This window comes from Mauremys reevesii, linkage group 6 (genome assembly GCF_016161935.1).
Source record: "Mauremys reevesii isolate NIE-2019 linkage group 6, ASM1616193v1, whole genome shotgun sequence".
Taxonomy (NCBI): Eukaryota; Metazoa; Chordata; order Testudines; family Geoemydidae; genus Mauremys; species Mauremys reevesii.
Genome location: NC_052628.1, coordinates 127,731,600 through 127,756,871, shown reverse-complemented (window position 1 = coordinate 127,756,871; position 25,272 = coordinate 127,731,600). Strand labels below are relative to the sequence as shown.

The window sequence follows — 25,272 nt, the reverse complement described above, 5'->3', positions numbered from 1 at the left end:
TTGCATAGGTGAGTAACCCCTTTGAAGTCAGTAGACCTACTCACATGCACAAAGTTAAGCACACGTTGGTAACACATGTTGGTAGGATCAAGGCCCTAATTTGAAGATGCAGTTATCATAATTACACACACAAAGCAACTAACTGCAGAGACAAATGACCACTTACATATTTAACTGGTCTATTTGCATGCATAATTACCCCTATTTGCATGTGCAATCACTGTAATTCCATGTGAAAATTAGCCACATAATGTGCATACCTAATTTTTAAAATCAGGCCTATAATGCCTTGTATTTACCCAAGTAGATGCTTTAATGTTTTAATTCTCCGTGCCGATCTGATGCCACAAAATTCAAGTGAAGGTTTCAGAGCTAGAGCCTCAGCTGGTATGAAATCAGTGGAGTTATGTCCATTTACACCAGTTGAGGGTTGAGCTGGGCTCTTTCAATGACCTTCACTGGCCTGTCATGAAAGGAAAATTAGTGGCTCCATACATACATGAGCGATCCACTCTGAGTCTCATTTACACTAAGGCCCCTTTACATCACTCAGAAAACATAAAGGTGCCTTAAATATGTACAGTATCAGGACTCTTTACATGCCCACAGTGGGGTAAAGGGATCATAATGTAAATGAGAAGCTGGCTCCACTGTCTGAAGTGTTTGCACTAAGCAGGAAGCTAAGTGCACCCTGAGCAGCGGAATCTCCAAAGTCTTTTTGCCTTTCTGTTTATTTTTCTCATGTTCTGAGGAGAATCTGGAAAAAATCAAGAGTGTCTGGAACGCTTGCAGCATCCAGCATTCCATTGTGAAGAATATTGGAACAGATGTAACAGAGATTTTATAGTCTGCTAAGAAAAGCTCTGGAAAAGTGAATGTGAGATCTGGAAAAATGAAAAAATTAATTACACTACCCAGGTCTTTCCATGCTTTCTCTTGGAAGGCACTGGATGGCTTTAGCAAACACTTTAAAAAATACATTTAAAATGTAAAGCTTTTAAAATATTTGGATGGCAGGCTGGGAGCTCTCTCTCAGGTACACATTGCCAAATACAGCATGTCTCATTAGTGCCTACCTGGCAGAAAGATAGGTCTGAGCAGGTCAGATTGTGGGGATCAGTTAATTGTTGAAATACTAACAAACAGTAAGCGATGGAAATGGATTCAGTTCTGAGTCAGAGGGTTGGTGAGTTATGTTTGTTTTTAAGTCATAGCACCCAGCTATTTCTACACCTTGACACTTTATTTCAGCTAATACTTGCATCTTATCAGTTCAGTGAGAAAGAGGCTACCAGGCCTAGTCCGGTATCCTGTCTGCAGCATGTGTCAGAGGAAGGTGTAAGAACCACACAGGAGCCAGTTGTAGGATAATCTGCCTGAGCTCCAGTAACACTCTAACTACGCCCTTTCCTTAACCATTGTTATCATTACTTAGGTTGTGAGCTCTCAGGGCAGGGACTGGCTTCTCGTCCTGGGTTTGTGCAGTGCCTAGCACAATCGACTGCTGGTCCATGACTAGGTACTATGGTAATACAAAGAATAAAAAATAAATGAAGTAAGAACAACTCTGGATATTCTTGATATGCCTATGCAGGGATGTGTGACGGACCCCAGCTCCAGCGACTCAGGATTAGACATGCTTCGGGGTGAATTGCAAAGGCATAAATGGCAGGTAGGTGTCCAATTGCCACTGAAAGCAATGGGAGCTGGGCCCCTTAACTGTGTTAGTGCCTTTGAAAATCTCCCCCTTAATCTTTTAGAAAGAGACTGAGCCATAAAGCTCCAGCCTGAGTCTGAGCAGGGCCAGTGCAGCTGCCCCAGGAGCAGCACTGGGAAAGAATTAGAACTGTGACACACCAGGGCACCATCTAGCCCTTGTGAATGAATTCTTACTCTAGCAAGCATTCCCGCAGGAGGGGAAGGGGTGTTTCTTGCTAGAGCCTTAAGTAAACCCAATAGAACCCTAAACTAATGGTCAGGGACACTGTCCTAATATTAGAGTAAGCAGTAGTGTTTGGGTCCATTACTATAGCACAGAAAAGTATTTTGAAATGAGCTAATAAGGTAAACTGATAGAAATCAACAATTTATTCTTACACATCTCAGACTTTTTCTTAGGGTACAACTTAACCAAGAGATTGTCTCCTGGGCACCTCATTCATGGAACCTCCCCTCTCATTCATGAGCATATTACATCCATGGAGCAACTACAGCAATTGTTGGAAATGGGCCATCCTAATTATCACTACTGAAGTTTTTTTTTCTCCTGCTGATAATAGCCCACCTTAATTGATTATTCTTGTTATAGTTAGTATGGCAATACTCATTGTTTCATGGGGGGGGGGGGGGGGCGTGTGTGTGTGTGTGTGTGTGTGTGTGTGTGTGTGTGTCTACTGTATTTTCCATTGCATGCAGCCTTGAAGTGGGTTTTAGCCCACGAAAGCTTATGCTCAAATAAATGTATTAGTCTCTAAGGTGCCACAAGTACTCCTGTTCTTTTTACAGCAATTACATAGGTGGAAAAGCAGTATTGGGTCTCCAAAGACCTAGGTTCAATCCCTGCTTCTGCAACTTGCTCGCTGAGTGACCTTGGAGCAAGTCGCTTCTTGCCCCTGCCCGTTTCCCCAAAATCTGTTAACCAGAGAGAATACACCACCCTTCTTTGTAAAGTGCTTGGGCCCAGATCCTCAAGAACTGCCACTGATTTCAATGGCAAGTACATTTGAGCATCTGGGCCTTTGAGACTGGCTGATGAAAAGTGCTATAAGAGCTAGGAAAGGAGCTAATGCATTGGTAGCTATCTGTTTATGCAATTTAGCATGGACCCCACATTTGTGTGGGTGGTAGGTAATTTTGGGACTAAAATGAGTGAGGTCCTTTGAACTGAGACACATTGGAGAGGCATGTTTCACTGTTTAATTGCTGTTTATAGTTTCTTTTGCCTTTGTGTTTGGGTCCAACATTTGGATTTTTTTCCCAGGCTGTTCTTAATTAATAGGAGATTGTCAGTTAATGTTTTGTTTCTTTAATAACTCTCTTAGAAGCTTCCAAATTAAATTCCTTTCCATACTGTCATTTTCCATTTAACAAAGATTAATTACCAAGTGCTTTAATGGTGTTGAAAAGAATGCAGTTCAGCATATGTTTAAAGGGGCAGGACACACTAGTTAAATGTTATAGAACGTTACCAAACAACAATCACACTTCTCATCTGGTTGAGGACAGACTTTGGCTTTCTGCCTGCTAACAACCCTAAAGTATCCATAATATCCATACACTCTCTCCCAAGTCATGGGCTAGTGGCTTGCTTTTCAAAGGTGTGAAGCACCTGCATTTCTGAGTGAAGGCAGCGAGAGCTGTAGGAGATCAGCATCTCAAAGTCAGGCCATAAGGAACTAGGGAAAGGAGGTGCACGAGGGCAGGTTGTGTTGAAGGAGGGAAGCAGTCAAAGATTGCTTTAGTCTCTAGACTTAACAGCCTCAACAGGGTCACTGTTACAAGTAGAGCTGGTCAGAATTCCTTATTTCCCCCTGAACATTTTGACTTTTCAGCAAAAAAAACAAACAAATATTTTGATTCAGAAATGTTGCTGCAGTGCTTCAGAGGACTTGTAGTATAGGTGCCTCATGATCCCAGTCTGCTCAATAGCCGAGCTCCCTGGTTGTACTACATGTCCCATGATGCATCATGGCCTCCTCTCTTCCTGAGGGGAGGGAGTGCATCATGGGAGACCCATGGCTACAGAGTATCCTGGGAAATAAAATCTGGCTGGGGGGAACCAGGCCACTGGAGGAGAGGAGAGCATGAGACACCACAGCAGAGTATCTGAATTGAAATGTTTTCAGGCAATTTTTCCTGGAAAGCAGACACATTTCATGAACAATTTTAGTCAAAAACCCAAACTTCTGTCAAAAAGTTATAGCCTACAGCAACTGGAGCATGCTTTGTCGGGGATGGTGCATGTGCAGTCTTGTCAGTTCTAGGAACCGTGAGGGGAGGGTGCATGGTCAGAGCAGATGGAATCTTCAGCGAATGTAGCTACCTAGCTCTCTTGTGGGCATGTGTAGAGATTTTCAGAGGCTTATAACTTGGCCAAACTTGGGCAGTTGTTCAAGGGAACAGCAAAAGTCATATTCCAGCCACGGGGGTGACCCCTACCCCCCCACAGTTGTCAAGCCGTTGTTCAAAACCGTGGATGTGCGAGAGCCTCTCAACAAAATCGTTATTAAAAAAAATTAACTTGGAAAAGTGGATTTTTCCTTAATCTCCTTCTGAAATGGCCAAACTGTTTTAGCAGAAAATTTCCTCAAATATTCAGCCAAAGGTCAATGTTTAAATCTGCAAAGTTGTAAGCCACTGAAACAAGAATCTCATAAAGGGAAGTGTCAGGCAAACAACTATATGGGTGATGCTACCAGCTCTGCCTATAACAATATAGTGACAAATATATTCCAAAAATCAAGCCATGCGAACGTCACTTATCACCACTTCTCATGTGAATGGAAGTTAATTAGAATTGCAGTAATATTTAGCCTGTTCAGATCTGTTGAATAACATTCATATTTCCTTTGCTCAACCTGGAAATGAAATAATCTCTTCCACCCAGATGTGAAATGCTGCAATCCCAGTTCCAGGCTGTCTCCCAGGAAATCCCATGTGGGGTTTTATTTGTACTTAGATTTATTCATATTTGGAATAACATTACACCACAAAAGAACAGTCCACACAATTACACACTAAAATTGCATTCAGACTATTTGCTCACTACAGCCAACTGCAAACATATGTAACTTTTAATAGACAATAAGGATGCAAGTCCAACTCAGATGGTTTCAAAATGTATGTACACCCACACCCCACATATGTTGAGGTAATTGCCATGTGATAAGTATGTTGTATGATTCTGCAATTTATCACCGCACCGGCACTCTTCCTACCAATCTATTTACCCTAGGACACGTGAAACATTCCAAACCCTGAGCAACTTCAAGCTGCAACTTTAAAAAACAATCAACCTGACACAAATTAATGAGCATCCTTAATTTCCTTCATTTTAAACTGAAATACACAGAGGATGGCAGTAACCCCTCCCTTGCCGCCCCCCCCCAGTCTTACCGTATTTGATCCTGCCCACAAGATGTTACTCATCCTGCACTCCTTCTTTCCAAAGATCCTCTTTTCTCCTAGACAGCAGCAATGCTTATTCCGCACGCTGCAAGGCAGGCAAGCAGCCGCCTCTGAGGCTAGAGCTGTGCACCATGCAGCAGCACCCAAACTTGGCCTTGTTTTGTGTATCCTGCTTGGATCATACAACTGCTTTTCCTAAACAAGGTTAGAAAATATGGGCTCATGTCCACTCAACTAGTAGCCAATGGATCTCCCATCCCCCTCGTTTGCATCCTTAGCTCCCTCCCAACCAGCCCTCCCCTCCCCTAAGTGGTGTAGGGAGCTGGCTCTTGAGAGATTTTTGATGGCAGCAGGAGACTCTCCCCATGGGGTTTTGCACTGATCTGACTTGAACCTCTAAGCAAGCTGTCTTGCTGACCGAACCCTGGAATGTTCACCCACCCCTGCCCGACGTCAGGGCCAGCGTGTCATACACCCAAGAGGCTGCTGTCCTCCCCATAGAGGGTAGTCACGTCATCCTCCTCAGCTCTAGCAGTTTGGAAACAGTGACTTGCACTCTCCGAGGCTATAGGATGCAATGCAGTAACAAAGTCACAGGATTGGCCCACTGTAAAGGAAGTGTTTTGGGAATGCCAATCAGCTAATTTGATTTTGAACAGCAATCTAGGCCCACTATCCTATGGAATGAGGCATGTTTAAGTTAAACAGGTAAACAGAATAGCCAGTCCTCTCTCTCTCTCTATTGCAATCCCTTCATGCTTAAATTCCTATTTTGGGTCACATTTCCTCCAACTTGTGAGAACTCTCATGTTACTTGGGCCACTGAAAACATGTGGCATGGGGAAAAAACTTGCGTACTGCAGCTTTCTATGCCCTCACTTAGCACTGAGTCATGTCATATACAGGGATTGCCAAAAATTAGCTTACTTAGCACCTCATTTCATGCATTTTGATAACTTCCTATCTTAATCCTGCTGCTCTTCTGAGATTAAGTACTTCCAGCAATTTCCTTAGCACTGTTCTGAAGGTCACAATTGCTTAGAATTTAAGACAAGTGCCAACAGGTCATGAATTAAAGATTTGCCAGTATCCCATAATCCCGACAGAATGAACTGTCAAAATGAACTCCACATGATCAGCCCCTCGATAGTACCCATGACCCTGTGAATTGGCAAGGGGGGGATTTAATTAAATTAGCCATAGATACAAACAAAACAAGCAATAGCATGACCATGAAATGTGCTGTTTAGCCAGGTTCTCCCTCTCCAATCAGCTCAAATAGGAAAGGGAGGAATTGTAAAGAAGCCGAAAAAGCAGCTAAAAAGACACGTGTGGCTGGAAGTGCAAGTTAAAAAATGTCTGACCACGACATTCACACAACGAAAGAGAAAGTTTTACCTGTCAGCTTCCTTTTCTCCAAGCAGGGTCACGCTGGCAGACAAGCAGCCCAGGCGGAATTATATTGAGTAGACCTCCAAAGAATGTGTCTGTATATAGTAACCTATGGTTTTTATCCTTCTGTGACCCTTTTACTGTTCGCTCCTTGCCACCTTTCCTCACAGATACATTTCACCCACACTCTCATTCATTAGTTGACCCCATTTGCCCCTGTACTCAAGCTTGCTAAACTGACCTGTCCCGTGGCTGACTTAGCAACTCCTCAGAGACCCTTCCCTTCACATCATTAATGCCCCAGCCCCTCTTCCTACTTAGTCTCTTTACTGCTCAGAACCAACCCCCTCAGCTCAGAAACCTCTGCCATCCAACAGATTCTGAATATCGCTCCCATCCAACTTCCCCCTCCACTCCTCAACCCTCCAGACTGAGTACTCTTCTTAGCAAACACCCAACCCCAGCCTAGGACCCTCCCTTTAGCGTTCATTTTCAAATGATCACACAGTACAAAACTCAAGACAATTAGAATTCTTCAACCTTTGCAACATTCCTACTTCCTGCTGGGTCTAGAAAAGCAGGAGCAGTGAGCACATGCTCTGAAATAGCTCCCCAGAACACTGTTCTCATGGCTTCATCCCTCTGCTGCTTGAGCTGAAGCCCGCTAATGACAGCCCAGGGGAGCAGTAACTCTAGCTGCCCTGGCAGCAGGTGGCACTGCATACTGCAGTACATAAAAACACAGGGGGAACAAAAAAAGTTTTTAGGGGATTTCCATTCAAAGTTTTTCATTGGAAAAAAAACCACCACCTGAACTTGGAAAGTGATGACTAGCTCTAAAAATTCTCATATGTATGAACTATAGATTAATTCACCCATTTTCTTATCCAAGGCTGCAGTCTTTAAAACTCAAATGAACGAACAAACAGCAATGAATCCATCACGCAGGAGGCCACAACAAATCACCTCGCTGTTTGGCTGACTTACTTGATACATGACTATCCCTCACGTATCATGCCTGAGATCCTTGTTATCTCAGACAATAGGAATTCCAAAGATGCTCCCGCACGAGGGCACTGAGGATTTGCTCACACATTACCTTTAAGTTAGAGGCTTGAAGCTTTTTATGGTCTACTTCTTCTAAGCATTGCTGCACGAGCGGCAGTGCAGGAGAAACAAGGCCCTGATCACCACCACTTGCTACTGGATTTCCTAGTACCAATAACATTTGATTGTTATTCTGTACTGAAAGTGTGTAGGGGAGAACGCAGAGGGATGGGGTGAACAGCAATAACATGACTTTAGATGGTACTATTTATTAAATTGACAACTAAAACCACTCAAGATTGAGTGATCTGCATGGAGATTGATCCTAACAAAATTTGTGGACAATAGATTTTCCAGATACCAGTTTTACTAAAGTGCATTTTGAGTTAAAAGAAGCATTAAATTGCTTATTATTTGTGTTTTAATCTCTTGCCCAACCAATGTTCATTTCTCATTTCAGAGGAGGGGGAAGCTATTCAGAGCGAGCCTAATATTTTATCTCTAGTACAAGCTCAAGGTTGTCAGACTCAACATTCCTATTCCTGACTGACCTAGTACTAAGAAAAGACTTGTATGCATGTAGCACAGTAACTGGACAAATCAGAAACTAGCTAACAGCACTAAACTCACAGCAATTACAAAGGTAGCACCTTACTACCCATTCAAACTTTTCTTCCACTGGCCACTTCCACGCATCTTAGAAAATGGGCATCAATAGGGTGATGTGGAATAGGACCCTTTTTTTTTTTGCACTCAGTATTCCAGCATCTCTGCAATTCACCTTTAGTAACCACTCTCCCCCTTGGCAAGTCCTCTTATTTGTCTGCTATTTACAGTCTTAAGTATGAGCAACAGAGCGTGACCACGGTTGTAGCAGCTTAGTTCAGTAACCATTTGTACAGATGTCCTCTCAGGGATTATGACATAGGCTAATGAAAAAAAATAGTTTGGATAGTTTAATAAATTCAAAGGCATTTTCCATTATTGTGTTTCATAACAATCCAACTTTTCATTTTCCAAAGGGATGATTTCATTTCAAAACTTAGTCACACCATCTGACTAAGCTTCAGGAGTGACATTGGCCACACACTTGCTTACCTAAGCCCCCAAAAGGGGAAGGGGGAGACCAGGTCACTCTAAACCAGGGGTGGCCAGACTTACTGACTCTGAGTCAACAAACTTCCGAAGTTCGAGAAGCATGGTGCACCGGCCAGGCCCCTCCTGTCCCGCACGGCTGAAGCCCCAGTGCCCTCCTGGGTAGGAACCAGAGGCAGTGTGAGAGGGACACATGGGGTCACATCCTCCCCAATTTTTGCCAGGGTTTGCTAGCGCAGCTTGGTCACATGGTGCTGCAAGGCCCCCTCCCTGCACAGCAGCTGCTGGAACTGGTGAGCTGTGCCTTGGGTGGAGGCAGCAGCGAACAGCTAGGAGCTGGAGGCGGAGCTGCTGCTTTTGCTGCTGCCTCTCCCCAAGGAGAGAAAGCAGAGACCCCGCCCTGCAGCTCTCAACTGTTTGCCACTGCAGCAGCTGTGTGCTCCCCAGCAGGCACCAGTCGTCTGTCAGAAGCCCCTAGCCCCACCACTCCCAGTGGGCAGAGAATGGGGGGAGGGGAGGCGCGCATCACACAAGCCACAGTTTGGCCACCCTTGCTCTAAACTCTTCGGCTACAGTTAGGTCCATGAGAGGATGTGCGATTGGGACAAGAATATCCACCCCTGCTCTTTGAAAGGGGAAGCAGAGAGGACTAGGGACATCTTTAACCATAACTAGCAGAGCTGAGACTGAGTGAACCTTTTTCATTGGAGATGTCCAGCACACCTATTAATCTGCAAAAGCAGAACAGCAGTTACCCACATAAACAGTTCCTGGCCCTAGGACCTTTACTTCAAGGAAAACAGGAGATAATAGGAGGCTGACTTGTTTACATCATATTGCTACCTACTTAAAAACTTGACTTATACGAGATGTGCCTTTCCAGCTGCGGCTAAGGAGGGGCTGGGATTTGTCTCAGCCTGCATCCACAGTAGAAGTTTTACTCATTTTTCCAGCACTAGTTCAGGTGCATAGTATTACCAGTCTATATTGACTAGATCTAGCAGTGATGCTTATTTTCAAGATGATAATGTTCTACAGGTAAAAGGGGCTAAGCTTGACTAACTTTTTATGAAACCCTGCTTATATTTAAATTATCTGAAGCGTATTGAAGTTTTTTGTTTATTTGTTTTGTTTTCTGAAGTCCTGAAGTTAAATTTTGTAAATTTGCAAAGGTTAAAGTTCATTCTGGAACTATTTACAGGTCTATACAGCTGCCCATGATACCACTGCCATATTGTTGCAGAGTTAGCACTCATGGATATTATGAAAGACACTAAGGAGTTGCAATGAAAGTTGAATGAATAAGAAACACATCAGAAAACTGAAGACCCTCAACATGATTGAAGGCTACTGCAGAGCTCTGTTGAGTTAAACCCCAGGCATCCCGAAGCTCATTATTCTAGGCACTGAAAGGTTTAGTACACTGTAACTAGTCAATCCAAAGATAAAATCCCAGGCTGGGAGCTTTGTTTTGCTCTCCCCCATCTCATTCTCTTTCCAAGGTCCATGACTCATTGTAGATGGTGAACAATGAGATCAGTCAGCATACTGACTACCCATTCCATACCCAATCCCTCCTCTGGTCAGAATTGTACCATTAAAGATAGAGATGAATAAGGATGAAGAGCTCAAAGGTTAAACACAGAGTTTAGACAGTTAAAATATAATTGCTTTATGGCCAAAAAGTGATGACTTATCTTCAACCATGTTCAGGAAGTGCTGTACAAGAGATTTTTGGAGAAAGTAAAAATAATTTTCCTCCTCAGCACTGCAGCAGAGTTAAAGTTGTCTCTACCAAGCCAAAATGTACTTAAGAAGGAAGCTCACTGAATTAGCCGCTCAGCACTCAAAATAACTGACAATGAGGCACCAAGAAATAAGACTCAGAACTCTACAATTGGAGCTTACTTTTAATAGAAGGAAAAGTAGGTGTGCATAATGTTTTGGGATGCAATAACTTGATTGTTCGCCTAATTCTCAGGTTCTGAATTCCCTCACACAGCAATTTATAGACACAATGTCCTTCCTGAAGAGAAGTTCCTGGAACATTACAATCCTTTCAAGAGCAATACAACGCCAATAGCTTTAGAGTGGTCCTACGTTGTCACAGAAGATGAAAAAAATAAAGCAAAGGTATTACAACATTAGATACCTGGTTTTGAAATACTTCCAGCTGTACTGGTGAAACAACTTTAAGAAAACAGGAAGTACAGTGGAATCTGATTTGTTAATAAATAAATATTTCACTACAATGGAGAGAAGTGAAGTTTACATTTTTTTTTGCTGACCAAAAAGTGCTCAATTCACAAAAAGGGATACATCAAAACTAAACATGCAACGGTTGTTTTTAAAACCTTTACTGCAACGTAACATTGAAGTAAACAGTAATTAGATATCTATCATTTTTTCCCCAAAAAGAAAAGACGTAAACAGGAAAATAAGTTTGCCTGTATGTGTACAGCTTCTCAGATCATGTTAGAAGGGAGTCTAATTCAATGATCAACAAATTTTAACATAACAGTAATGAGTTTTCATTTGAAGGCATTTTTTTCTTAAATCCAGCATTTAACATGAAATCATGGGCTTCTTGCACTAAATTTAATACATCTGAAGCAGCAAAATAACCCCCTATATTTTGGCATGTATGTTTACAGTTGCTCAATTCTTTTAGATTTCACAAAGCCATTATCCAGTGTTGCCATGAAATACAGATTGTAGATTCTAGGTAGCAAAAGCTATTTTCCAATACCAATGTTAAGTAAAAAGAAACATGAAGCAGGGCATTACACTAAGTTTCTGGAACTAGTACAGAAAAAGTGAAAACCTAGAAAAAAGTTAACCTACAGTTTATAGAAGGAACTAAATACCTGCAGAAGCTGATTTTTGGTTGTATAGTATTTTACACTGTGTGATTTGCTGCGTCTGCCAATTTAAAGCAGACATGCTTTATTTATCCTTGCTTTGTTTCCTATGTTTTCTTCTCCCTCCCCCCATACCATACACCAAGTATTGTGGATATGAGCCCAAATACCCCCAAACAATCCAGTGAACAAAGTTAGTGTAATGCACTGGTGTGAAGCGTGAGATAAAAAAGTCTCTCCCTTTCAATCTTCATCAAAGTTCTGTTGTAGAAGAAAGTTGGCAGCCAAGTTTTCATTCTTCTCGCAAGCAAAATATGCTTGTATCACAAGTCCTTCAGGAAATCCTAATGCCTTTAACTAAAGAAGAGAGATGCATTTAGAAACCAATACATTTATTAAAACTCCTTGAATGTTTACTATATTAGGATTTCACCATTTAAGTCATTTGTTCAAATAAATGTTGTGACCACAGTTAGGCTTCTCTTCCCATTCCTTATTTACTAGAGATTTTGAATTGAATTGATTTCTTGTAGTAACCTCAAATTAAGTTCTCATTTAAAAAGTGGTTATGTCAGTCTGACTGAGTACATTAAGTCACATCACTATGCTTTCACTGCTGTAATAAGTTATAAAACAGGCACCAGGAAATAGCGGCTGAATGCTGCACTGCTGTAGCTAAAATTCATTCAACACAAAGAACATTTGAAATATGAATAGTATGATAGTTCAGTGCCTTTAGCAATAAGTATAGATAGTAGCAAAGAGGGTCTAGAATGCAAGGACACTGTGGAACTGACTATAGCAAAAAGAGTGATTTTAACTGAGCGAGCGCAATTGCTGCTGTGAAGACCATTAACCTCTGCCTACTTCATTAGGTTTGGATCGACAAGACTGAGTGCTGGATTTATCCACTTTACACTTCTGTTTAGGTCTTCATTTTAGCTAGCTATAAGTCAGTCAGGTTAAGGAATTTGTGTTTTCTGTCACAAGATTTTCTGCACATATTCTAAATTAATACCAGACCAGCACTTGGTCTGAGACACTGGGTGATCTTAACCAGGGGAGGATATCAATCCCCAATTAAATCTAGAGACTTATCATAGTGTACCTCTATGGAGCACGTCAGCGGTAACACCACATAAGGCATTTGAGCTCTGGAGTGTGCTGAGCATCTGACAGGAGAAAAATGTTACACTCTTTATGAGGTTTTGAAGCTATTCTAGAGTTAATCCTTTGCTGCATAAAAATGAATTTAAAAATGCTTCAGCCACCATTCCAGAGGACATGCTTCCATGCTGATGATGCCCATTTTAAAAAAGTGTTAATTACATTTGTAACTCAACTCCTTGGAGGAGAATTGTATGTCTCCTGCTCCGTTTTACCCACATTCTGCTATATATTTCGTGTTATAGCAGTCTCGAATGATGACCCAGCAAGTTGTTCATTTTAAGAACACTTTTACTGCAAATCTGACCAAATGCAAAGAAGATACCAATATGAAATTTCTAAGGAGAGCTACAGCACTCGACCCAAAATTTAAGAATCTGAAGTGTCTTCCAAAATCTGAGAGGGACGAGGCTTGGAGCAGATTTCAGAAGTCTTAAAAGAGCAACACTCCAATGTGGAAACTACAGAACCCAAACCACCAAAATAGAAAATTAACCTTCTGCTGGTGGCATCTGACTCAGATGATAAAAATGAACATGCGCCGGTCCACACTGCTTTGGATCGTTATCGAGCAGAACCCGTTAGCAGCATGGACACGTCCTCTGGAATAGGGGTTGAAGCATCAAGGGACATATGAATCTTTAGCGCACCTGCCATGTAAATATCTTGTGATGTCGGCTACAGCAGTGCCATGCAAACACCTGTTCTCACTTTCAAGTGACATTGTAAACAAGAAGCAGGTAGCATTATCTTCTGCAAACAAACAAACTTGTTTGAGCATTTGGCTGAACAAGGACTTGTAGGCTCTAAAGTTATACATTGTTTTATTTTTGAATGCAGGTTGTATTGTACATAATTCTATTATTGTACAATAATTATGTATTATTGGCCTATAAGGTAGATAGAAAGCTAGCTAGATCATTGGGCTCAATGGGTAGTGATCAATGGCTTCATGTCTAGCTGGCAGCCAGTATCAAGCGGTGTGCCCCAAGGGTTGGTCCTGGGACCGGTTTTGTTCAATATCTTCATTAACCATCTGGAGGATGGCATGGACTGCGCTCTCAGCAAGTCTGTAGATGACACTAAACTTAGAGGAGTGGTAGATACGCTGGAGGGTAGGGATAAGATAAGATACAGAAGAACCTAGACAAATTAGAGGATTGGGCCAAAAGAAATCTGATGAGGTTGAACAAGGACAAGTGCAGAATCCTGCACTTAGGATGGAAGAATCCCATGCATTGCTACAGACTAGGGACTGGGTAGCTAGGCAGCAGTTCTACAGAAAAGGACCGAAGGGTTACAGTAGATGAGAAGCTGGGTATGAGTCAGTGTTCTCTTGTTGCCAAGAAGGCTAACGGCATTTTGGGCTGTATAAGTAGGGGCATCACCAAGAGATGGAGGGACGTGATCATTCCCCTCTATTCAGCATTGGTGAGGCCTCATCTGGAGTACTGTGTCCAGTTTTGGGCCCCACACTACAAGAAGGATGTGGAAAAATTGGAGAGAGTCCAGCGGAGAGCAACAAAAATGATTAGGGGGCTGGAGCATATGACTTACGAGGAGAGGCTGAGGGAACTGGGATTGTTTAGTCTGCAGAAGAGAAGAGTGAGGGGGGATTTCAACTACCTGAAATAGGGATCCAAAGAGGATGGATCTAGACTGTTCTCAGTGGTACCAGATGACAGAACAAGGAGTAACGGCCTCAAGTTGCAGTGGGGGAGGTTTAGATTTGAGATTAGGAAAAAAACTTTTTCACTAGGAGGGTGGTGAAGCACTGGAATGGGTTACCTAGGGAGGTGGTGGAATCTCCTTCCTTAGAGGTTTTTAAGGTCAGGCTTGACGAAGCCCTGGCTGGGATGATTTAGTTGGGGTTGGTCCTGCTTTGAGCAGGGGGTTGGACTAGATACCTCCTGAGGTCCCTTCCAACCCTGATATTCTATGATGATTTGTAAGTTCAACTTTCATGATAAAGGGATTGCACTACAATACTTGTAGTAGGTGAATTGAAAAATACTATTTCTTTTGTTTACTATGCAAATATTTGTAGTAAAAAATATAAAGCGAGCACTGTACACTTTGTATTCTGAGTTGTAATTGAAATCAATATATTTGAAAATGTAGAAAACATCAAAAAATATTTAAATAAATGGTATTCTATTAATTTTTTAATCGCTTGACAGGTCTAGGAATTATTCTTTTGCAACTATTTATAGAAAAAACCTGTGTTTTAAAAGAACTTAATGGAAGCACCCCCTTGACATAAATCCAGATTTAGATATTTAACTATTTCCTTAGTGCTGATAGGTAGAGGTAAAAATTATTGTGCATTTTACACTTTAATGCGCCAATCTAGTGACTACTGCAAAATTCCACAGCTATGCTTCTAGTTAGCAAAATAATGCAACCGCAGTCTATTCTACAAATTTTAGTCTCAACTGTTCAAGTTTCATTTTGTTCCAAGTTACTACATGTGTATGTGTGTCACCTTTACTGAGCAGCAAGTGGAATTTAATGCATTCACTGCATTACGTTTCCAGGCCTTGCAGATCTGCAAGTTTATTTAGATGTTTACTAGTATTTTTAGCAACCTACAGAGCAAAAATTCAAACAGTCAACTAACTGGGTTAAGCAGTGACTTTCGTCTACTTCCTGTGAAAATTCAGAGCCAGTCTGAATACTTTAGGAATCAATTTTAAGGTACAAAAAAAGCACTCCCCCTGCACATTACCAAAGCACTATTATACTTCCAGCATTGGTATCTGAAGCTTTTGCAAAAAAGAATGGCCACTCACCTTCTTGTAACTGTTGTTCTTTGAGATGTGTTGCTCCTATCCGTTCCAATCAGGTGTGTGCACGCTGCGTACACAGTCATTGGAAAGTTTTTTCCCCTAACAGCACCCGTCAGGTCATCTGTTGAGCCCCCTGGAGTGGTGCTGCTGTAATGCTCTACATATGACCCCCTCAGTTCCTTCTTGACGGCTACTCTGACAGGGGGAAGGCAGGTGGGTTTGGAATGGGTATGAGCAACACATCTCGGAGAACAATTATGAGAAGGCGAGTAACCGTTCGTTCTTCAAGTGATTACTCATATCGATTCCAATTAGGTGACTCCCAAGCCTTACCTAGGCGGTGGGGTCCGAGTTATGGAATTGCTGACTGAAACACTGCTCTGCCAAATGTTGCGTCATCTGTAGCATGCTGGACGATGGCATAATCAGAGGTGAACATATGCACCGAGGACCAAGTCGCTGTCCTGCAGATTTCTTGGATTGGTACTTGAGCCAGGAATGCCGACGATGAGGCCTGTGCCCTTGTAGAGCGTGCCGTAAGTGCTGGAGCTGGGATTTTGGCTAACTCATAGTACGTGCAGATGCCATGACTATGAATAGCTGGTTTGACTTTCTGAACGGCTTAGTGGAAGACCGTGTAAGGTGGGTCAGAGGTGAGGGCATTCAACTCAGACACCCTTTGTGCTGAGGTAACGGCGATCAGAAAAGCTACCTTGTAGGATAGAGGAAGAAGCAAGTTGCCACCAGTTCAAACGAGGGCCCCATTAGATAGGAGACCACCAAGTTCAGGTCCCACACAGGAACTGGCCATCTAATCTGCGGATGGAGGCATTCCAGGCCCTTGAGAAAACGTCCCCCTGTGGGGTTGGCAAATATGGAGTGTCCAGATACTCCTGGGTGGAAGGCTGAAATAGCAGCGAGGTGTACCTTAATGGACGACGCTGCCAGGCCTTGTTGTTTTAGGTGTAGGAGGTACTCTAGGATGAGTGGTTTAGGCACCTGGATTGGAGGGGTGTGATGCTGGGCACACCAGCAGGTGAACCTTTTCCACTTATCTAGCTAAGTGGATGATTTCCTGCTGCCAAGTAGGACCTCTGTTACTGGTTCCAAGCATAGAAGTTCCATGGGGTTTAACCTTGAAGCTTCCAAGCTGTGAGATGGAGAGACCTGAGGTCTGGGTGGAGTAAGCGACTGATCTTGAGTGATTAGGTCAGGGTCGAGTGGCAACACAATCGGGGTGTCCACTGACAGTTCCAAGAGCGTGATGTATCAGCGTTGTCGAGGCCATGCCAGGGCCACCAGGATTACCTCCCCTCAAGGTCCCTGCGGACCTTGAGAAGTACCGTGTGCACCAGAGGGAATGGGGAAAAGCCGTACAACAGGCAGCCTCCCCTGGATAGAAGAAACGCATCCGTGACCGAGCCCGGGCTGTGATTCTGGAAGGAGCAGAACATTGGGCACTTCCTGTTGCTGCAGGTGGAAAACAGGTTGACCTAGGGAAACCCCCACCTTTGGAAGATGGCATGTATGACTTCTGGATGGATGGACCATTTGTGATTGTGGAACAATCTGCTGAGACGGTCTGCCAGGTCGTTCTGAGCCCCTGGGAGATAGCCCACTCCGTTCACCTGGAAGCATCCTATGCAGAACTCTCAGAGCCTGAGGGCTTCTCGATACCGGGGGGGGGGAAAGGAATGGGTTCCACCCTGTGTGTTCATGTAAAACATGGCAGTGGTGTTGGTTCATCCTCACTGCCATGCACTGGCCTTGCGGCCAGGCGCAAAAAGTTTGGCATGCTAGGTGTACCGCCCTGAGGTCATTGATGTAGATATGAAGAGAGAGATCGTCCCGAGACCATAGGCCCTGCGTTTGTAGATCTCCCAAATGCGCACCCCAACCCAGAGCCGAACATCCATTACTAGGGACAAGGAGGGCTGCGGATGGGGACTCCTTCACACACCATCAAGCCACCACTGGAGGGACTCAAGTATGTGCTCTGGTACCATCACTACTAAGACCAGGTTGCCGTGTCCCAGGCGATAGGCCGATGCAAGCCACGCTTGCAGGGGTCTGAGCCTCAGCCTGGCACGCTGGACTACCTACGTGCAGGCTGTTATGTGGCCAAGGAGATGTAGGCAACCTCTTGCAGTAGTGGTTGGGAATTGCCTGAGGCCTTGAACGATGTTTGACATGGCTTGGAATCATGTCTCCAGCAGAAATGCTCTTGCCTGCACCAAGTCCAGCACTGCTCCGATGAACTCTATTCTCTGGGTCAGAGACAAGGCTGACTTGTTCACGTTGAGGAGGCCCAGTCTCTCGAAAGTGGATCTGATGAACCAGGCCTGAGATTCCACCTGCTCCCTAGTGTGCCTCCTGAGCAGCCACTCGAGGTAGGGGTATACCTGCACCTGTCTCTTGAGAAGGAAGACTGCTATGACTGACATGCAGTTGGTGAAAACTCAGGGGGCTGGCAACAGACCGAATGGGAGGACCATGAACTGACAGTGTTTGTGGTTGACAACAAACCTTAGAAATCACCTGTGCATGGGGCGACTGGCTGTGTGAAAGTACATGTCTTTCATGTTGAGGGCAGCATACCGGTCTCCTGGATCCAGGGAAGAGGTAATCGTGCTCAGGGAGACAATATGGAACTTCAACTTCACCACGAATTTGTTGAGTCCTTGCAGGTCTAGAATGGGTCAGAGACTCCCCCCCTCCCCCCTTTTGCCTTGGGGATTAGGACTCTGAGCAGTGCTGGGATTCCAAGTGGTACCTCGTCCCTGGCAGCGCTGACGGGTGGAGCATTGCAGGCTCTCTCGGGACAGTGTCGCACGCTGTGGCATTGGGGGCTTGGTGCGAAGGGCCAGGGACTGCAGTGCTCTCATATCTACGATGTCTCTCACGGCCTCAAACGCGTCTGGGGTGGAAGGCAGTTGTACCTCCTCCACCACCTGACACGGTGAGTCCAATTGCACCAGACTCAACGATCCCTCTTGCAGGACTGAATTCAATGGTGCTGGCTCCAAAGTTTTCGGCACTGGGGGCTCCTCCCTGGGACACACCCCACTGGCCGGTTCCGAGGGGTTGGGTCCCAAAGTCAGGGAACCACTCCTCCTTTGTCTCCGGTGCCACTTCTGACCCAGGTAATGGGACCAATGCCAAGTCATCTCTGACTGTTTCCACAATGGAGGGCGGCAGTGATGCGGGTCTCTTCTGTCCTTCCACAGTGCCATCTCCACCGCTGACAGGGCACTATGCACCGATGCACTCAGAGCCGGATCCTGCCGTGCCAAGGTTGGTTGCAGTCTAAATGCTGCCTCCATGAGGGGCTGCTTCAGCCTAAAGTCCTGCTCCTTCTTTCTTGGGTGAAACCCTTTGCAAATCCTGCACTTATCCACCTGATATATTTCCCCGAGACACTTCAAGCAATTGTCATGGGGGTCGCCCGTTGGCATAGGCTTGTTGCAGGACTTGAAGGGTTTGAACCCCTGGGACATAAGCATGCCCTGAGTCCCCAGCGAGAGCACGGTCGGGCTGAAGGAGAACCCCCTCACTTTTGACAGTGAACTATTAACACTACACTAATAACTAACTAAGGAAAACAAACACTAAGTAAACAGCACTAGGGAAACGTGCAAGCCTGCTGAGCAAGACACCACAGTTCCAACGACTGTTGCTGGCAGTAAGAAGGAACTGAGGAGGTGCCAGGTCAGCAGGGTCTATATAGAGTGCTATGGAGGCACCACTCCAGGGGAATCCACAGCCGACCCGATGGGTGCTGCTAGGGGAAAAACCTTTCCGACGACTGTGCACGTGGCATGTGCACACCTAATTGGAATCGATATGAGCTATCATTCAAAGGAACTCGTTTTATCCTCTTCCTGAATAGGGCTCTATTCTTCTCATTCAGTTATGCATGTGCACAGTGGACCCTTGGCCACTTCAAACTGTAGTGTTGTGATTGCAACTGCACGGCCTTTTAAGCTTGTCTTCTAAAAAGGCAGGTTCCAGAAGAGGTTGGGAAGCAATGGCCTTACAGCAAGGACATGATTTCCACCAGGAAAAGACTACAACAGCTTGTAAATCTTACACTGGAAAATTAAGATGATTCACAGCAGTAAGATATCAACTTCACATACAGCTTCAGTGCAGGTTTTCACCTGCACAATGCCTAATCTTGGGAGAGAGAAAAAAAAGATAGCAAGAGCACGTAAAGTATTTTAAACCTAAAAAAGGTGGCTTACCCTCTCTATAGCTTCTTTCTCTTGAGGTGTTACTTGAATGTAGTTCATCTGACCACTTCCAGCTTCTGCTACTCCTCCACTGCCACCACCGCCACCTCCTCCTTGACCACCAGACTCCTGAACTGGCTCATTTAACATCTGAATAAAATGCTCCTGATGTTGGCTGATTTGCTGTGGTGCATGGGAGAACAAAAGGAAGCAATACACTGAAATAAAGCATGTTCAGTCCCGCCAACCGGCGACTAAAAGTTTCTAGTTGCAGTGAACTTTGTGGTCTAGAGAAATATTACAGAAGCCTGGTTAATTTTGAGAATAATGCTTGGCAGGTTCTGACTGAGGGCTTGGCTACACTTGCAAGTTGCAGCGCTGGTAGAGGCTTTCCAGCGCTGCAATTAGTAACCGTCCACACCTGCAAGGCACATCCAGCGCTGCAACTCCCTGGCTGCAGCGCTGGCTGAACACCTGGTCTGCTTGGGGAATAAGTATTGCAGCGCTGGTGATCCAGCGCTGCTCGTCAAGTGTGGCCACACACCAGCGCTTTAATTGGCCTCCAGGGAATAAGGAGATATCCCAGAAAGCTTTTAACTAAATTACTCTCTTTGTTTTGTTATGCAGCCTCTTTGTTTTGTTGTGAACTCCGATCGGAGCTCCGTTGAACTGCTTATCTAAAAAACAAACACTGATCACAGCAAACAGGAGCTATCTGTACCTGGCTGTGAACGATCAAATGAGAGACAGGGAGAGAATGTTTGCTTGACAGAGAAACAGCGTTGGAGGCAGGCTGTTTGCAATTAAGACCAAGGGTTCCCGAACATTTTGTGATTTTTCAATCCAGGAAGCTAAAGTGTTGGCTCCAAAAATCCACTCTCTCTCTCTCTCTCTTCCCCACTCCCTGTCACAGTACACCACAGGGAGTGAGTGAAACAGCGGGGAGTCCGTGTTGGAGGCAGGCTGTTTGCAATTAAGAGTTAAGACTAAGGGCTCGCAAACATTTTGTGATTTTTCAATCCAGGAAACTTAACACACAGTGTTGGCTCCAAAAACCCACTGTCTCTCTCTTCCCCGCTCCCTGTCACAGTACACCACCCTCCACCCCCCTCTTTTGAAAAGCACGTTGCTGCCCCTTGAATGCTGGGATAGCTGCCCATAATGCAGCACTCCCAACAGCGCTGCAAATGCTGCAAATGTGGCCACACACCAGCGCTGGTAGCTGTGAGTGTGGCCACACACCAGCGCTGCTCCTACACAGCTGGATGACCAGCGCTGCAAACTGTAAGTGTAGCCAAGCCCTAAGAGACGAGACGCCATTATCGTTACCAGAGTCAAGTTGCAGCTACCTCCTTACCCCCTTACAAACTCTGCATCCCGTATAAAGGAAATAAGCTGTCATGCATTCGGTGCAGGAACTAAGACTGTTTCTCCATTATTCTCACTGGCCAAAAAGACAGCTACTGAGGAAGCTTAACTTGTCACAGATGACACTAGGAATACCTACCATCTATTTCTAACATATGATCCTAATTCAGTTGAGTCTCAATAGCTCCCCTTCTCTGAAAAAGTTTCATTTCTTCCTTCCCACTCCACTCACCACACTTATAATTTGAGAGATGGTAAAGAAAATGAAAACTAGGAGAATTTGCAAGCATATCTTAAGGATTTAAGGACAGTGACTCAGCATCTTGGGCTGCATTAGTAGGAGCATTGCCAGCAGATAGAGGGAAGTGATTATTCCCTTCTATTTGGCGCTGGTGAGGCAACATCTCTAGTATTGCATCCAGTTTTGGGCCTCCCACTACAGAAAGGATATGGACAAATTGGAGACAGTCCAGCGGAGGGCAACAAAAATGATCAGGAGCTGGGGCATATGACTTACGAGGAGAGGCTGAGGGAACCCGGATTGTTTAGTCTGCAGAAGAGAAGAGTGAGGGGGGGATTTGATAAGCAGCCTTCAACTACCTAAAGGGGGTTCTAAAGAGGATGGAGCTCGGCTGTTCTCAGTGGTGGCAGATGACAGAACAAGGAGCAATGGTCTTAAGTTGCAGTGGGGGAGGTCTAGGTTGGATATTAGGAAACACTATTTCACTAGGAGGGTGGTGAATGGATTACCTAGGGAGATAAGGTCTTTAAGGCCCAGCTTGACAGAGCCCTGGCTGGGATGATTCAGTTGGTGTTGGTCCTGCTTTGAGCAGGAGGTTGGACTAGATGACCTCCTGAAGTCTCTTCCAACCCTAATCTTCTATGATTCTATGAACTCTGAGACAGTAGCTAGTACGTTGGTTTGTGGCCAAATTGGGCGAGGTGCAGAAGGAAAGCCTCCATCCTAGTACTTTCCAGTAATAAAATTGTTTCACACCCCCCAAAAATAAGAGGGCACATTGCTAGTATTGATACATTAAAGCGCCCTTGCCTGATCTAGACACGTTATCCCATGGTGCTTAAGTCACCTGCAGTAGCTGGGGGTTTTCCCGTCCTATCTGCTGTAGCAATGCTGGTAGCAGATTAGGATTCTGCTGAATAATTTGTCTCATCTGCTGGAACTGAGGTTGATTTCGTAAAAATTCAAGTGGATGTCCTGCAATATAAAGAGTTATACACTTAAGAAAAAAAGCAAAGAAGTTACTACAGTGGCTTCTGTAAATGAGACCAACAATATATATTAGAAGGAAAAAAACTGGATTAGCTGAAGTTTCACAATTGGAGGGTAATGTGAAATTCCTTTCAAGGTGACTCAAGTCTTTGAAGTGTACAATATTCATAATGGCCTTATTACGGACAGGCTCAGACAAAGGAGTGGGCTTGGCAGCGGGACCTGTCTCACCCATAGAAGTGGCCCCTCTCTTAGGGAGGAGGTGCACCAGTGAAACGGTAGCAAAGCTTGCCTCACCAATAATCACACGGCTCCTGCTCTGTGGCTCTACACAGAAAACTTCAGTTTAAGAGAATGTCAAGCAACATTGCGCAAGAATTTAGAACATGACTTTAAACAAAAATAAAAGCAGACTTTGGTCTCTTAAGGCCTAAGGTGGTGCTGTGTTGGGGACTAATTTCACAGTGTTACAGTTTAAAAAGTAAAATGTAATACAAAGGGATAAAGCAAAATATACAAGTTCAAAGGATCTTGTGGCTTTACAAGCGGTGTCTCAAACCCCAATGAGATGGTGACTGGAGAGCTAATGTGAAGATCACTGCAGCTGAATTGCTGAGATCAAGTAAAAGCAGACAAAATGTTCAGCCTCTTTGGGACCAGCATTTACTGGTACAAAGTCTTTTAAGAGGCTTCCCCACCCCTTCACAGATTGAACTGTTACTTTCCAACCACCCATGAACAGTAATGAAAATGTATCACCTCAAATAAAGACTAACATCTAACCTTTTAAAGAGCAGAACATAAGATTCCAAGGGTGGTTTTCCATTCTGTATAATTTGTAGCAGAATTAATTTTAACAAGCATACAACATTTTATTTTGCTTTTTAGATAAAGAGCAGGATGATTCACACTGGAAAAACAGATGTTTCTGCTAACCTAGGGGAAGTCAAAAAATTGGTGTCTGTGAACCATATAACTCCCTCCCAAATATCCACATCTGAAAGATAAAAATGCAAAGCAGCAGCAAAAGCCTTTATAATATGCAGCACGGGTGTAGTTTTATTCTGGTACACACAAAAAAGGCAGAACTTCAAGCAAACTTGTCATTACAATGACAAAAATGTAGCAGACAATTTAGTTTATTTTTAGCATTCACTGAAGTATGAAGGACAAGCAATAGCAATGAGCTGACACACTTACTGACACTCTCCACCTCCTCACACTAGATTCATTTTGGGAGTGCCAATTCCAAGTGTTACTCCTTTTGCCACCTTCCCGATGATGCATGTGCACTCCCTTAAGTGTCTCCAAACAACAGCTCAAACTTTTCAAAACTATGCAGAAGAAACTATAGGGGCTCCTTTGAAAAGTAACGTTTGAAGCTTTATACTTGACAGTGTAACTTTGCAACCACATTGCATTTAATGAACATGATAGGTACTTGTTAAATGCTTATGTTAACGCAAGTTTGAGTCCTCTGAACTTAATAGCTGGACTGGTGGGTCCCCTGCAGAAAACTCCAAAGCTTTCTGCTGCTGTGAGGTAGTATATCTGAGGGGGGTACAATGATATTCATGAACAGGTCCTCTTCCCATGCACACCCAAGGCTTACCCAAAAGAGTGGTCTATGTACAGCAGAGCCCAAACTGAGATGGCCCACAGAGCATTTCATGGCAGCTGATTAAGAGCTGGGTGGACATGTAGTGCTGGCTTTGTTTCCAGCTACTTCTATAGGCCTCTTTGAAAATAGCTGGAGGCATGGAGAAGCCAGAAATAGTGGAGTCAGTCTAGCTGCTTCTATTAGGGTTGGGAACTACACAGGAGGATAAACTGGAGTCACTAGCTAGAAAGGCACATCACTGGAAGCAAAGCAACCGAGGATCAAGTAACATATGCAGAACAGGTGGAGAGGGGACAATAAAAAGGAAAACACCGTGATGAAGACTGAAAATTGAGTTGCACTGAGAAGACATTTACTACATTAAAAAAAAGGAAATATACCATTTTCTCAACACTGATTTTCCATGTACCACTGTTGTGGGTGCAAGAGAGGGGAGGCTCTCACGGATCACCTACTTAAGAGTATTTGCCACATTTTGAGTTTGAGGACCCTGATTATTATTTATATTACAGTAGTGCCTAGGAGCCCTGGTCATGGACAAGACCCCCGTTGTGCTAGGCACTGTACAAACAGAAAGAGCCCCAAAGAGCTTACTAATAAGTTTAAAAATTTCAGGTGGCCACAAGCAGGGATGCCTATTATAGTAGGCAATACAAAAATGGACACCTTTATAAATTAAAGGTAATACTCTGGGGTTACAAGTGAGGAAGTTTTGAAGTGATGTACTGCCACAACTCTAATTCTAGACAGTAAGAAGCCAGAGGTGAGGTTGGGGAAATATGAAGTTGTCCATAGCTGCGATCTCAGAAACTTAAAACCACACATATTGGATCAGAGTGGGTATAAAACCAACAGTGGTGTTTGGGAATTTGTGGAGAGGGGACAATAAAAAGGAACATTACAGATCTACCCACCCACAAGTGTTTCCTCCAAGCAAGTTCTGCTGCTCTTTTGTGTCTCACTTTGAAAAGCCTCATGAATTTAAACCCACTATTTAAACATCTAGTACAGAGATTGCTTAACAGCTACCCATAAACACAAGACCATCTTACCTCCTGAAGAACTAGTAGTCGTAGTTGTGGTTGCTGCCGCTGCTGCCACTGCTGAAGATTGAGAAGCACCGGTGCTTGCAGCCTGAGGGGGATCAGCTGCAGCTTGAGTCTCTCTATCTCCAGGGATACCCTAAATCCAGGGATCATGTTACAACTTACGGCATTTTCATGGGTAGAGATCAAAGTTAATGGTTTCACTGCACTTGTTTTGCCCAAGAAGTAAGACTCAATACTTTCGTTGCAAATATAAACCAATTAACATACTACAAATTGCAGACACTATTGCTAAC

General features: G+C 44.0%; 1 protein-coding gene across 2 annotated transcripts in view; it reads right to left on the bottom strand.

The window, feature by feature from the left end:
• Positions 1-10,553: 10,553 nt before the first annotated feature.
• The window catches only part of RAD23B (RAD23 homolog B, nucleotide excision repair protein), a 56,530-nt gene continuing 41,811 nt past the window's right edge, over positions 10,554-25,272 (bottom strand). The window contains exons 7-10 of one of the 2 annotated variants that reach the window (XM_039543925.1): positions 24,983-25,112; positions 22,167-22,294; positions 19,723-19,911; positions 10,554-11,879 (exon numbers count right to left, since the gene is read on the bottom strand). In XM_039543925.1, coding sequence (XP_039399859.1) covers positions 11,766-11,879; positions 19,723-19,911; positions 22,167-22,294; positions 24,983-25,112 — 561 coding nt within the window. In that variant the 3' untranslated portion in view covers positions 10,554-11,765. The remainder of the gene's footprint in view (positions 11,880-19,722; positions 19,912-22,166; positions 22,295-24,982; positions 25,113-25,272) is intronic. The other variant, XM_039543926.1, reaches the window with a different exon arrangement.